The sequence below is a fragment of the Panthera onca genome, chromosome X (genome assembly GCF_046562875.1).
Source record: "Panthera onca isolate mPanOnc1 chromosome X, mPanOnc1 haplotype 2, whole genome shotgun sequence".
Lineage (NCBI taxonomy): Eukaryota > Metazoa > Chordata > Mammalia > Carnivora > Felidae > Panthera > Panthera onca.
In genome coordinates, this window is record NC_138357.1 from 117,971,853 (window position 1) to 117,986,449 (window position 14,597).

A 14,597-nucleotide genomic window follows, 5' to 3' on the forward strand; every position below is an offset into this window, starting at 1 on the left:
GCTGTAACCAGGCAACCAAGACGCGAACCCACCAGACCTTTTGCACAATTTGGGCTTAGAAGTCCAGGGGCGCCTGGGTGGCGCAGTCGGTTAAGCGTCCGACTTCAGCCAGGTCACGATCTCACGGTCCGTGAGTTCGAGCCCCGCGTCAGGCTCTGGGCTGATGGCTCGGAGCCTGGAGCCTGTTTCCGATTCTGTGTCTCCCTCTCTCTCTGCCCCTCCCCCGTTCGTGCTCTGTCTCTCTCTGTCCCAAAAATTAAAAAAAAAAAAAAAAAAAGTTGGAAAAAAAAAAAAAAAAAGTCCAGTGCATCCTGGGAGTGAGTTTCCTAAGTTCAGCTTCGCTTCCAAAGGCCACCAGACTACAACTCCCAGCAGCCCTAAAGGCTCGCTGCGAGTCACGCTGGGATTTCTGACTTTACCCCGAGGAAGGCTCTTGATAGGTTGCTTGTGTAAGAAGAGACCAGGGCCGGTTTCTAGAGATCTGCGACACTAAGACTTCATATGAAAGATTAAGCCAAAGATTACTACTTTCTGTGCAGAGAAAACAAGTTACTCTGAACATCGCGAAAACATGTGCTTACGCGCACTGACGTTCCACCGCGCGCTGAAGGGTGGGCGCTGAGCGGCGCTCCCGCACGTGACGCCAGCGCATCTTTGCGATTGGCTGCCTCGGGGGCGCGGCGCTCGGGCGCGGACGTCTCGGATTGGTGTTTCGGGACAGCGAGGTGGGACTCTGGCTGCAGCCGCGGGAGGTCCGGACACTGGCGGCCATGGGACTCGCCGGTAAGTGCGCGTCTGACCCTGCGCCAGCACTCTCGGCCGCTTCCGGATGGGACTGGGCTGCACCGGTGGGAGTGTGGCCGGCGATGGAAGGGGCGAAGCCGACGCGGCTTTGAAGCTCGGAAGTCGGGGTCGAGAGCCACCGGAGTCGAGTGGAGCTGAGGGTGCGCCGGGGTGGCCGCGCTGAAGCCGGTTCCGCCGAGATTGAGGCGGGCGGGGTGAAGGACTCCGGACCCCCAGCCTCAGACTCCTGCCCGCCGTCTGGCCATCTTCCTCCCTTTGGGCCTGGCGGAACCCTCCTTGACTCCAGCGGGGCTGCTGATTGAGCGGGGTCGTCCCTTCTTTGGCCCTGGCGCTCCCCGGTGACCTCTCAGTGAGTGAAGTCGGGGTATTGCCAGGGGGGTGGGTGTGGAAGCCCCGTCCTAGTCCCCTCGGGGTCTCCCTAAGGCTCCTCGGGAGCCTCTGCGGCTGTCTGCCCAGACACTCGTTGGCCATGAATGGTTGCAGATTTTATGGCCATCTCGCATTTGTCACTTAAGTGGCTGGGTGGAGACCGTGGGCAAATCGCTCAACTTGTTTGGCTTCTCGTTTGTAGAGTAAGGGAGGTATTCCTAGATCTCCTAGCCTCTCTTCGGCTTTAAAATCTAAGAATGTGTGATTGTGCCATTTGTTGAGCTTCTATGCCAGAAAGATGTTAGGCGTGATAACCCGATGGAAGTAGGCAGACTCCTCACAGGACGTTAGCAGGTTCATGAGAAAACTTTTAAGATTATTTCATTTGGTCCTTCACTCCTTTTTTTTGTTGTTGTTTTTTAATCACTCATCTTTTTAAATTGAATACAACTGGAAATTCAGGTGTAGGTGACGAACCACAGTAAGAAAATGTTACTGAAACCACTTAAAAGTACAAAACTGACGACTCCCAAAATTTGGTAGTCTTGAATCTTAATTAGTAAATTCAGGTCAAGAAACACTGAGTATTTCTGAGAATATACGTAAAACATGGATAAATTTGTTAGCGAGAAGAATTAAGACTTTGCACAGGCAGTTGATTTGCATTTCCTGAGTTTGCAGGTGAAATCAGAGACTCAGACCTTTGGAATGGTTTTCCCTTGTACCACTGAGTTTCTGGAGGTGTGGAAATCTCCATTGTAAATCTGAGGGAGATTTTCACTAGCTTTCCACAGCACTCTTGAGCTTTAAAAGTAAGAATATGTAATAGTACCGAATACTGAGCATTTTGCGCTGATGAGGATCTAAGGGACCCCTGAAGTAAATATTTCCTACTTAAGGTTTAGAAAATGGCCCCAGATCCAACCCACCTCTAACTGAGCCTTTATCTCGAGACTCCAAACCAGAGAGAGGGACGCTCATGGAAGAAAGGCTTACATAACTGAAAGAAAGTTTAAGAAAACGAAAGGAGCCCTTTAACACCAGCCTTGAATACGGAAGGGGAAAATGTAGGTGGATGTCTGTAACATGTGCTGTAGGTGATATTGAAAAAGCTACCGTCAAAAAGACAGTTCTAGTTCCAGGTATATTTTAGTATAAACCACAAAGTGAATCGCAGAATTGTATGAGGTTTGTGGAATCAGTGGCTAAGGTCTAGAGCAGGGTCGGCAAACTTTCTGTAAAGAGCCATATGTTTAATTATTGAAATGCACTGGTTTGTTAGCATAGCACATCCTTATATACTGTGATGTAACATACTTTTATTTATCTGTTTATTTTGAGAGCCAGAACACAAGTGAGGGCGGGGGGGGGGGGGGGGGCCAGAGAGAGAGGAGGGAGAGAATCTGAAGCAGGCTCCACATGGTCAGCACAAGAGCCCGACACGGGGCTCGACCCCGCCAACCGTGAGATCATGACCTGAGCCGAAATCTAGAGTTGGATGCGTCACTGACTATGCCACCCGGGTGCCCCGAAACTTACTTTTTAAAAATTATGTGTAGGAGTTTTTTTTTTTTTTTAATTTTTTAAAATGTTTATTTGTTTTGGGGGGGTGGGGAACAGAGCATGCGTGGGGGAGGGGCAGAGAAATTGGGAGACACAGAATGTGAAGCAGGCTCCAGGCTCCGAGCTGTCAGCACAGAGCCCGATGCGGGACTTGAACCCACGAACCATGACATCATGACCTAAGCCGAAGTTGGACGCTTAACTAACTGAGCCACCCAGGTGCCCCCGTGTAGGAGTTTTTTTAAAGCAAAATTAAAATATAAGGACATTGCAGAATCTAGTTTTGTTGTATGGCACGTAGTAAATGCTAAGCAAGTAAATGTCAGATGAGTAATTTCATTATATGCTTTTGTTTTATTTCTAGGGGGAAAGCTGGCAAATTTACATTAGCATAAAACAGTGTTTATATCTGGATTTGGAAAATGTAATATATTTTGTCTCTGAGCTGAGATCTTGTTTTACTCTCTCTTTCAGGTACTAGACGACACATATCTTAACTGAGCTGCTCTAAGGACTAATGCCTAAACCATCTCAGCATGGCCTGTAGAGGAGGAGGTGGGCCTGGCCAGTTTCCCTCAGCTGTGCTCTCCCGTGTCAGCCCTGGAAGTCTGTCGACATGTAGGACCCATACCCATAACATATGCATGGTGTCGGACTTTTTCTATCCCAATATGGGAGGCGTGGAAAGCCACATTTACCAGCTCTCTCAGTGTCTGATTGAAAGAGGGCACAAAGTTATAATTGTCACCCATGCTTATGGAAATCGAAAAGGCATCCGTTACCTCACTAATGGCCTCAAAGTCTATTACTTGCCTCTGAAAGTCATGTACAACCAATCTACGGCCACGACCCTCTTTCACAGTCTGCCATTGCTCAGGTACATATTTGTTCGGGAGAGAGTCACGATAATACATTCACATAGTTCTTTTTCTGCCATGGCCCATGATGCCCTCTTCCACGCCAAGACCATGGGGCTCCAGACAGTCTTCACGGACCACTCCCTTTTTGGATTTGCTGATGTCAGCTCGGTGCTTACAAACAAGCTTCTAACTGTGTCTCTTTGTGACACAAACCACATAATTTGTGTCTCTTATACTAGTAAGGAAAACACTGTGCTAAGAGCAGCACTGAATCCTGAAATAGTGTCCGTCATTCCTAATGCTGTAGATCCTACTGACTTCACTCCAGACCCATTTAGAAGGCATGATAGTATAATAACTGTTGTTGTTGTCAGCAGACTTGTTTACAGAAAAGGTAATGAAATGATAGCTACAATTGCACTGCACAGACTTTTGTTTCTTGTAGAAAGCTGTTGAATACTTGTATGTAATGATTGTTTGGCTTGTCGTTTTGTTTTATGGGCTCATAACCACTTCTGGATTAAATATAGCGAAGCAAGGTGTAATACTGTTTGATACATCCCCCCAGATTTTTTGAAATGGTGGTGAATGCCACCCCCCCACCTTTGATGTTTTAATAGTTACTTAAAAACAGTAATCTGATGTTGTTGAGCAGGTCAGGTCTTTTTAAGGTTAAACAGCCCTGTGTGTGTGGTAAGAGGTGAGAGGCTGAGCCACCACATAGCCCTTTCTTTCTGATTGCAAAAGTAATGCCTTTTCACTGCAGATATTTTGAAAACTAAGAAAAGCACAGAGGTGAAAAGTAAAATCAGCTGTAATTGTACTATTCAGGGATGACCTTTAGGAATATTTCAATTTCTAGCTTTCCTGTCTATTATGCATTTCCTCAAAGTCAGTGAGCTTGTTCTGAACATTGCCGTTTTATAGCTTATTTCATTTAATCGTAGATAAGGTGTTAATAATCTGTGGGCAGGTAAGTGGTGAAGGCAGGGGGATTAGACAGCCTGGAGCCTGATCCTCCCCGAATCCCACTGTGTGATTGAGGACAAGCTGCTTAACCTCTCTGGGTCTCAGTTTTTTCATTTGTACGGTTTGAGCAACACCAGGAATCTTGTGAGGGTTCAGTGATGGTTCCTGTAAAGTACTTAGGCCAGTTTGTATTTGATAAGTGTCTGCCATTATCAAGGAGGATTTTTTTTTTTAGTGCCTCTGCAGCACTTAATGGACACCGCAATAGCATTTGTAGAGCCTCATTTACTAAAAGCCTGAAACGGTCTGGTTATTCAGAACCTAAGTGGTCTTCTGGATGGTATTTGAAAAACCTGTCCAGTAATCAAAATCATCACTTAAAGTAGGGAATTATTGAAAAAAAAATAATCCATACCCTCCCTTAAGTATTTGAATTTAACTCAGAATGTTATTAACACACACCGAGTTGCCAGTAAGTAGTTGGACATGGGCCTCCAGGCGTAAGAGTACTGGTCCGCTGGTTTGAGCTGTGCCGTCTTTCTCGCATGGCCACCTTCCAAAAGCGTCATTATTTGTAGTTACCGATTTGGGCTTCCTTTAAGTGGGGTGAGAACTTAAAGGTGTACGAAGTCGTGTACTTGGAGATTTTTGACTTGTTCTTGATTTGACACAGTGGTTTAGGATATCCCCTAATCGGACAAGAGCTTTCTGGTGTAACTTTTCCTTTATTGAATTTTTCATACCGTTCAGCTTAGCCTCATAGGAACTTAACTGTGTCAGTTGATGTGCCATTTACATCAATTACCCAGCGTTCCCAAAGTACCCGCATTACCAAGCGTAGCTGGCATCAGACGTACGTGGACCAATGCAGCTGGTTCTCAGCGCGCAGCTCAGCGGTGGGGTCGGAAGTGTACCAGTGTGCCCAGGAGTGGCCTACGGTGCAGACGCGGGCCTTGCTCAGTATGCTTTACATTTGGAACGGAGCCCTGGTTGGTCCAGCAGTCCACTTAAGTGGAGGTTGGTGAGGAAACTGTCGAGCTGCGTTTTCTGGGGTGAAGGCATGCTCTCTTGGTGTGCTTCCTTTTTTAATGAAGAAGATGTGAATGGACCCGCAGTCCCTCTTGGAAACCCCTCTGGGGATACTGGTGAGGTATTGCAACTTAGAAAACGCGCCTAGGCTATCTTTTAGTCACATAGCTAAAAGAGCTGTGAGCTAGCTAGCCGAGAATGAGTGTGGTGCATGCATGGTCGAGGATCAGAGCAAAATGAAATCTTGGTACAAACTAAAGCTGTTACCTTTACGTCACTAACGATGGTATTCGAGCCCGCTGAGCTAACTACCAGCAACAGAGGGAAGGCACGGCCTGTCCTGTTCTCAATTCGGTCATTTAACAAGTATTTAGCGAACCCGCTCCATACGCCAGGCACTGTACAAAAAGTAACATTCTCGGAAGGAACGGCCACATCTCTAGCCCAAAAGTGAGTAGTTGTGTTTATGGTCCGTTAATTATCAACTAGTTAATTTCCTTAGGAGGTGTTCCTTTGGACCAGTTCTCAAAGGCCCACTGCAGTGTATTGAGTGAGAGAGGAGAAATCCCACTTCTTACCCCTGAGCTTCCCTGGCTGCCTTCTTCCCTTTTTCCAGAGCCTGTTGTGCTCAGTCAGGGTCTCCCAGTGCTCCTGCGCGTGTGCAGGCACGCCCCCCTTCTTGCTGCGGTGGTGATGACAACTTCCATTTATATTCTGGAGTTGATAAAGCCTGTACATGGTACAGTACCTCACTTGACCCTCCCAACAACTGTAGGGTAGATGTTATCTGCACGTAACTGAGTCTCAGAGAGGGTAAGTAACTCACTCAGGTTACACAGTATCAGAGATGACAAACAAGAGTCCAGCTCTTGAACTAAGGTCTCCTGTTCCCTCACCTCTGGCCCAGAGTCTAGGTGTAGATTCAGAAGTTTCTTTAACATATGTTAGACTGAGCTTTAGAAGCCATTTGTATCATGATTTTTCTTTGTCCGTTTTGTGTGACTATGGCAATTGCAAGTCCTTTTGTATGTTCCATTGTGTTAGACTCTTCTCAGAGGCAGGAGGATATTTTATTGTTTGGGAAAACCCTTTCATTCCTAGAATAATAATATAGATCATTGATAGTATTAATCAGTTCCATTCCTTATAAGGTAGTTGTCGGGATTCCATGACCTCGCACCCTTCAAGGGCATTGCCTAATGTAGTAACCGCTCAGTAAATGTTGTTATCAGCAGTTATAATTAGCACACTATGTGTATTGCACTTTTCATTAGAAGGCTGGGTTCTTAACCTTTGCAATAGAAGGGAGAAGGAAAGGTAAGAAAGAAAACGAAAGAACTATAGGACACTAAATGGTAAAAGTCATTAAGCCACCTTCTAGTTTATGTAGAAATCCAATGGATGGATTTGGTAATTGTTTGGAAACACGGATAGCTAAGATTTTAATGAGAAGCCTTCATAGTTCAGAAAAGTCGCAGTGAATTTATGTTTGCTAATGCAATCATATTTTGAAAATAGCGGAGTTTACTTAAGTCCTACTTTGAATTGTTTAATAAAAATGACGCCATATATATAATTTCTCCCACCATCCTTTTTTATAATTGATCTGCCTGTATCTGGGAAGGACTGAGAAGAAGTGCAATTCTTGTGTGTGTGTGTGTGTGTGTGTGTGTGTGTGTGTATGCATTTCTTAAATTAATAAACTTTAACCGGGTTATTTTACATTTATTTTCACTTTTGAATGTGTCCAATTTATAAATGTTACTTAACTAAATTCCCAAATAGTGTCAACATGCTGTCACTCTGGATAGCCGCTTTCAGACTAGAAGAGCATGGTTTATTTTGTTGCTTTATATTACCCGAGGTGGTGTTTCCACATTATAAGTAGAGTGTTTGATTAAAGAACAAAAAGGAACCAAGATGCATCCTTTTGTTCTGACGGACCCTAATGACCTAGCAGTAGCGGTCCTGCCACCTTCGTTTACTGTCATTCAAGGGAAGCGGCTCTAGCAGGTTTGGATGGACTACTCTTTTCAATTTCCCAAACACCATAGTGTTTGCTGTAAAATCCTCTGTACAAACCACATTGTCAAAGTGGAGGCTGCAGTTCTACTTTGTCACTTGGCCCTTTCCTAGGGCGGGAAGTGGAACGCAGGCTGGGAGAAAGTTGGTAGCTGAAAGAGATCTTGGACTTCAGGTACGCCTGGTCTCTTCTATATCAGAAAACTTTCCCTTGGTCAAAGAGCTTGCCCCTAAAACGGCTGGGACAGGACCTAGATAGATCTCCGGTCAGCTGTCCAGCCTTGTCGAAAACGAACTCCGATGTCAGCTACCTCAAATACCTGTTTTATAACAGGTGATATGTAAAACACAAGCGAGTACCTTGAAGAATGTTCCGTTACAGTGAAACCAAACAGTCCGTGTGTTGGGTAACAAAGGATGTGTCAATGTATATGTGTCTTTAAGAATTGCAACTTGCAGGAGATGAGTCCTAGTTTGGACGATCCCAGGGAATCCACCTTCCCCGGAAAGGTTTGAGAGTTCGTTTCTATACTTAAGGAGGGCATGGCTAATACTCTTCAAAGTGAGTGGATTCTCAGTTCTGATGAACTTTTTTAGGTTTAAATATTACTCTTTCCAACATTCACCTTTATTTTATATTTCTAGGGACTGATTTGCTTAGTGGTATAATACCTGAACTCTGTCAAAAATATCCAGATTTAAATTTCATAATTGGAGGAGAGGGACCTAAGAGAATCATTTTGGAAGAAGTACGGGAAAGGTACCAGCTACATGACAGGTATTGATGGATTCCATACTGCCTTGGGTGAGAAAATACCAGTTACCTAAATTCAGTTTGGGTGACGTGTGTTAAGTGGGTTGTTTCTCTTACATGTACCCGATGTACAAATGTGACGCGAGGTCTCTTTTTTTTAAAATGTATGTACTATGGGAAACTTTAGTTTAAGATTCACAGTTTAATTGTTTTTGTTGTTGTTGTTAGCCCAATATTATTGGACTCTAGGGGGCAGTGGTTGGAGGTATCCTGGAAGGTGTGTGTGCGCGTGCGCACATCCACGCATGCACACGCCAACCGCTTTGGAAATGTTTGCGCGTTTTCAAGGCTTGCTGAGTGGTGATTTCTATAGCGTGGCCCAAGTCGTGTAAATTGCCCCACACATACAGGTTCAAGTACTTCTCTTTCTCAGTAACTTAGAACGGTGTTTGCTGTGAGACGTCCGTTTAGAAGGGGCATTTTCCTCTTTAGAAATGACTTTAATATTTACTCATCAAAGCATATTAATATCTTTATTAAATGCCAACCAATTTTGGGAAAGATGAAATTTGTAGGCGTGACAAAAGTTCGCAATATGTTAGCCGTGTGGGTTTGAACCAAAGAGCTTTAAAAGACTCTTAGGTAAGAGTTTGGAGATGCTAACCTTTTTTGAGGTGGAAAACATCAGAACCAGCAATAATCTAAGTACAGTACGGATAGCACACTTGGCTTCTAAATGATATTTCTTTTCTAGCAAGATTTTCACTCCCCTCTTTCTTCTCTCATTTCAAAAATCAGAGTACGTCTCTTGGGAGCCTTAGAACACAAGGATGTTAGAAATGTCTTAGTTCAAGGACATATTTTTCTTAATACTTCCCTTACCGAAGCGTTCTGCATGGCAATTGTGGAAGCAGCCAGTTGCGGTTTACAGGTAAAAAGCTTTGAGGCCTTGCACTGTCGGGGTTTCTGTACTTGCATTCTGAAAAATAATCAGACACATTCTGTAACGACTTTTCAAGTTGGTTTGGCTTCTTTTCCTGAGGTACGAATTATGGTGTGTCACGTGTTCTTTGTCTCTTCTTAAGGTCGTCAGTACCAGGGTTGGCGGGATTCCTGAAGTACTTCCAGAAAATCTGATCATTTTATGTGAGCCTTCTGTAAAGTCCTTGTGCGAGGGTTTGGAAAAAGCGATCTCCCAACTCAAATCAGGAGCGTTGCCGGCCCCCGAAGATATTCACAACATCGTAAAGACTTTCTACACCTGGAGGAACGTTGCGGAAAGAACTGAAAAAGTATGTCATGGGCTAAGCAAAGAGTATTTGAACGATTGGGTCTGAATTCTTGGCGTTTTGTGTACACGTTTGCTATTTCTTCTCTAGGTTTATCCTCTCTGTTGCTTAAGTTTACGAAGTCTCTTCCGATGAGAAGACACGAACCGTGTACTGCTTTTGGTATATGCTAGGCTGTTTCTAGTCAAGTCCTTGCCTTTGACATCTGAAAATAGTGGTAATGCCATCTAGACCCTTCATTAAATTGGGCCTGAGGAAGTTTTCTAGGAAGTCACAACAGTTAAAGGCAAAACTGATATTAAACTCTACTCTTAGACGTTTTCTTAAGGCTGCTTCTAATTCTACAGCACGTGGGTCTACTAGAGAATACATGGTTTTGCTGAGTCCGATTGTGGCCAACATTTAGCTTGGGCTACTTCCCGAAACCCTTGCGTCACCTTTGCTAAGTAATGTGATTTTCCGTGGGAAGAGGAGTTTGGCATCTTTGGGCTGATTGAGAACATAATGAGTGAGGACTCAAAATGCACGTGACAGATGTTGCAAACAGGATCACAAATAAAAAGCAGCAGTAGAGAATTTGGAGTTGCTTTTTTAATTCTGCCGGGTCCACACAGGCCATTTTGATCCTGTTCAACTCCTGCTTTGTAGTTTAACCGTGCTATTTAGAAACTTGATGAAGAAATTGAATTGGAGTTCACTCTGGAAGCGTACTTTCTCAACTATCCTAATTCAGCAGTGCCCGCATAATTCTGATTGAGATGTGTCCCAGATGTTTGGAAGGTGGAAGAGCTAGCCGAAAACGGCCCGCGCCCTTCCAGAGGTCGCTGCCCCGTGGCACCTGCACCGCGTGTCACAACTTCCTTGGGTTCGCAAGGAGGCGGCGCACAGGTCTGCTGTGTGGGAAGGACCGCAAGGAATGCTGAGAGGCTGTTGAAACATAAATGCTGGCCTCGTTTGTGTTCGAAACAAACATGTTTACGGGTCTTCGTGGGGTTTTGTTTGGAATACTTCTGAGGTCCGTGCTTGGCGGTGTTTCACAAAGCACGCCACCTACCACCAGTTCTCGGCAGTCAGCTTTGCGTTAGGTGCCGGTATCCGACCTGTGCCATCTGCTAAAATGTCCCCCGTCTTTTCCCCCTTCCTTCCGTGTGGAGTCTACAAAGTGTTTGTGTATGTGCTCACCATCTGTGCTCAGCAGCACGGCCTCACGTGGCTGTGGACGGAAGGGCCTCTCTTACCCAGAAGCGCACTAGATTAGAGCTCTCTGCTGGGGGCTAGTGGTGAGAGCATCTCAGCCGCGTCCCGGAACCTTAGAAGGCCAGCCCTGCTTCAGGAATTCACTGCCGCATTAAATACGGCCTCGACAGACGTGACCCGAAAGGCGGCTCCGGCTTCTCAGGACTTCGGAGTTCTCGTAGTTGGTTAAGTTTGGTGGTGATGCCCTAGAGGCCAGGAGTGTAGCCCAGTGTTCTGGCCAGAATAAGTACTCCATAAGTGTTGAATCAAATGACAATAATGACCGTGATTGTATTCATCACATCATTACTAAAACAGCAACAGCAACGAAATGTAAGCGACCTCACTTTGCATCTGTACGGCATTCCTGGTCGGCGCGGGTCGTTGTTTGTCGTGGGTTACGGTGCTCACTGTCGGCCTCTCTCTGCCAGGTGTACGACCGCGTGGCAGGAGAAGCCGTGTTACCGATGGACAGACGACTGGACAGACTCATCTCTCACTGCGGCCCGGTGACGGGCTACATTTTTGCTTTGTTGGCTGTAGTCAACTTTCTCTTCCTCGTTTTCCTGCGATGGGTGACTCCAGATTCTGTCATCGACGTTGCAATAGACGCCACAGGGCCAGACGGGGCCTGGACTCCTCGATACCCTCCCAGTAAAAAAGAGGGCAAGAATAATGCGATGTCTAAAACCAGGTAGAAGAAAGCCTGGATTGTAACATTTTACACATTTGTGAGAGTTCTATTAAGACTATCGAAAATAACCTTGCTTTTTTCTTTTTCTTTTTAAAGTTCATTTAGTAAGTTATGCTACCTCTATACCATTCGATGTTTTATTTTGAAGAAAGATAAAAACTTATGCAACTCCTGAGTGTAGAAACTCCTTGCACTTACTTAAAATTTAGGAGAGAACATTTAAGCCACTCAGGTATGACATTTTTCAGACTACTGAAATCCCTTTAACGGAGATGTTTTAACATTATATTTTGGGAGCTTTGGGTGCTGAAGGGCCAAATGTTTTCTGGGCATTTTTTGGCCAATTTTAAATGTTCTACCATTAATTAGACATTCACCAGATGTTTACAAGTTTTCTTTAGGGAAGTACAACAACGATACGAACTACTTTGAGTCCTGTTCACACACGTCATAGCCATTGAAGTCCTGTTCGTAGCCGTTGATTTGTTTCGCTCAGTGTTACGTACCGTCAGCAGGTTTCTTGCGTAAGATGGTCCATCAGTTAGTAGCATGTTTTAAGCACCTACTATGTGTAGAACATTGAACCAGACACTTCCTGCTGTTAAGGACCAGGGGCACATGTGCTCTTTGTCGATCACTCCGATGGCTCACTTCTCTGTAGTCACAGGTGACAAGCTGGTAAAATATCAAACATGCCAAAAATGCTCCTGCTTTTAATGCCGGGAAGAAACTGTCAGCATACGCTGATTACTTCTTCGATCTTGTCACATGCGTTCTCCTAGGTAGAGCCTTCGTCTTCGTTTGTGTTTATGAAAATACCTTTTCTTTTGAAATACTAGGGACCGATATCACTGTTGATGCTAGTGCAGAGAAACCCTCCACGTGCTTCCGTGCATCGTTTAGTCCTCTGTACATGCCTTCATGTCTTCCGAGCAGAACGTACAAGGTGTGCAGTCTCCAAGTCAGCTGCTACCCTGTACCTTCGATGCAAGCCACGTCCCTTCACTTGTGGCCTAGCTGATGTCTGAGAAGTATCGTCAGTATGCAAAAGTCTTTGCCCCAGAATGTTTTATTTATAGCAGATTGAGTCTGAAAATGTTAGGAACACAGTCTCTTGTGTGGATGTGTGTTGTTCACTGTAATCGTTGTTGCCCAGAGCCATGGGTTTTTAAACCCCAAATTATCCACATGGTGTGTCTTACGAACTCCTTGAACTTCTTAGACTAAGTTTTTGTGATCAAGGACTGCGAGATCAAAAGAACGAGGCACTCGTCGGTGCACTAGATAGATTCTGGCAGTATTGTGATCCTTGACGGGACTTGTTTTCTTTAATGATAACATTCACAAAACTTCTTTTTAAAAAGTATCTTAACATGCCCGTTAACCGGTTGCCACCGATAATGTAGGGAATATGTTTGTGTTTTGTGCCGAAACACAAACGCGGGAGTGCGGTTTTTAAAACCTGGAAGTTAACGGTTCTTTGGTGAAAGAAAAATGGACTGACCTAAACCATTAAATTTCATTGGGATTTTTATGCACAGAAACGGATTTATATAAATATGAAACAGTGCCAGTATTCACGGCGAAGCACGCAACTGTAACCTTTGCTTTTATGTATCCTGTTGAGCAATTTTGAAGGGCATACTACTGTTGGTTCTTCTATTTTTGTTTCTTAGCATATTTTCAAGATTGCCATGTGTTTCAGGTGGAAATGGGATTTAAACTTCTTGCATGTAAAGTATGTAATTTGCAAATCAGAATTATTTCCTTTGTTTTTAACAAACGGAAGTAAATTTGCTTGTTCTCGTTAATCTTAATTTTCAGGCTTCCTGGATACCTTAATCGTAACTGTCAGTGTTGCACTGGTCAATATGTGGGAACATATTGTTCTACCCCGCTACTTACATTTATTTGAAAGTGAACTTGCAGTGATGGGGAATTTATGAAAAATATATTGTATTTCTTTTGATATTATAAAAATGAGCACATATAACACTGATTTATGAAAACATGCTACGTGTCCAAAAATAAAGACCAAAATGACATTTTGACAATTTTCTGAGTTTGTCTTGTTTTCTGAACACAATAGTATTTACCCGTTGAACAGTGCTCCCCCCCCCCCCCCGTCCCCCTCCCTCACATGCTTGCTCTTTTCCCTGCAATTAGATGTGTTGCTGGGTCTGTTAGTAAAACAGGAACTGTCCTTCAGCTGATGAATTGCTCTGACATCTTTCCATTCTAGAATACATTCTCTCTTTTACTCATGGAATAATAAGTTGAATTGTGCTTTTGTTTCCTGATCCAAACAAGCCCTGTTTTTCCCTGCACTAGAGTTACCACGTGAGGCAAACGAATACATCTGGAAACTATTGTGTATGTGAACTACGTAATTATACCTTGTATAATTTTGTATATCTTGTAAGCTATTTTAAGAGAAATTTGAATTTTGATTTCATTTACAGAAGGCCAGCTTCTCCCACCCCCACCCCTTTTGTTGGAAGCAGTGGAAAGCAGTCATCTACACTGGTATGTTCTGATTTATCTTACACCAAATCTTACTTTTGGCAAAGGCGGTATCCTAGGTCTGTGTTTACTTTTGCGAAGCGTTTTTAAAGGCCTCTTTATCCTGCTCTTCATTCCTAAAAGAATATGGCGAGACTTTAAATTGTATCATCCTGTGGCTGGGCTTTTTTTTTTTTTAATTTTTTTTCTTTTAATGTTTATTTTTGAGAGAGAGCATTAGCAGGGGAGGGGCAGAGAGAGGGGGAGACAGAATCTGAAGCAGGCTCTAGGCTCCGAGCTGTCAGCACAGAGCCGATGTGGGGCTCGAACTCAGAGACTGTGAGATCATGACCTGAGCCGAAGTCGGACGCTTAACCCACTGAGCCACCCAGGCGCCACCCTGGGCTTTTTTAAAATAGGAAATTCTGAAAATTAAAGTTCTGTACAAAATATAATTTGTGTTCACTAGTACTTCGGGGAGTTGGTTTTCCTTTCTCCTTTATATT

At 44.2% G+C, this 14,597-nt stretch overlaps 1 protein-coding gene across 4 annotated transcripts; it reads left to right on the forward strand.

Moving 5' to 3' along the window:
- The first annotated feature begins 328 nt into the window (after window positions 1-328).
- On the forward strand, window positions 329-13,643 carry PIGA (phosphatidylinositol glycan anchor biosynthesis class A). 4 transcript variants are annotated; one of them, XM_081793760.1, is made up of 6 exons: window positions 379-783; window positions 3,211-3,990; window positions 8,262-8,394; window positions 9,169-9,301; window positions 9,456-9,662; window positions 11,327-13,643. In XM_081793760.1, exons 2-6 carry the CDS (start codon window positions 3,273-3,275, stop codon window positions 11,591-11,593), a joined length of 1,458 nt encoding a protein of 485 aa, XP_081649886.1. In that variant the 5' UTR covers window positions 379-783; window positions 3,211-3,272; the 3' UTR covers window positions 11,594-13,643. The 4 variants fall into 4 exon arrangements, with proteins under 4 accessions (XP_081649887.1, XP_081649886.1, XP_081649885.1 ...); XM_081793759.1 differs by having other exon boundaries at window positions 717-1,153; XM_081793762.1 differs by having other exon boundaries at window positions 736-1,153; window positions 3,211-3,291.
- Window positions 13,644-14,597: the final 954 nt, after the last annotated feature.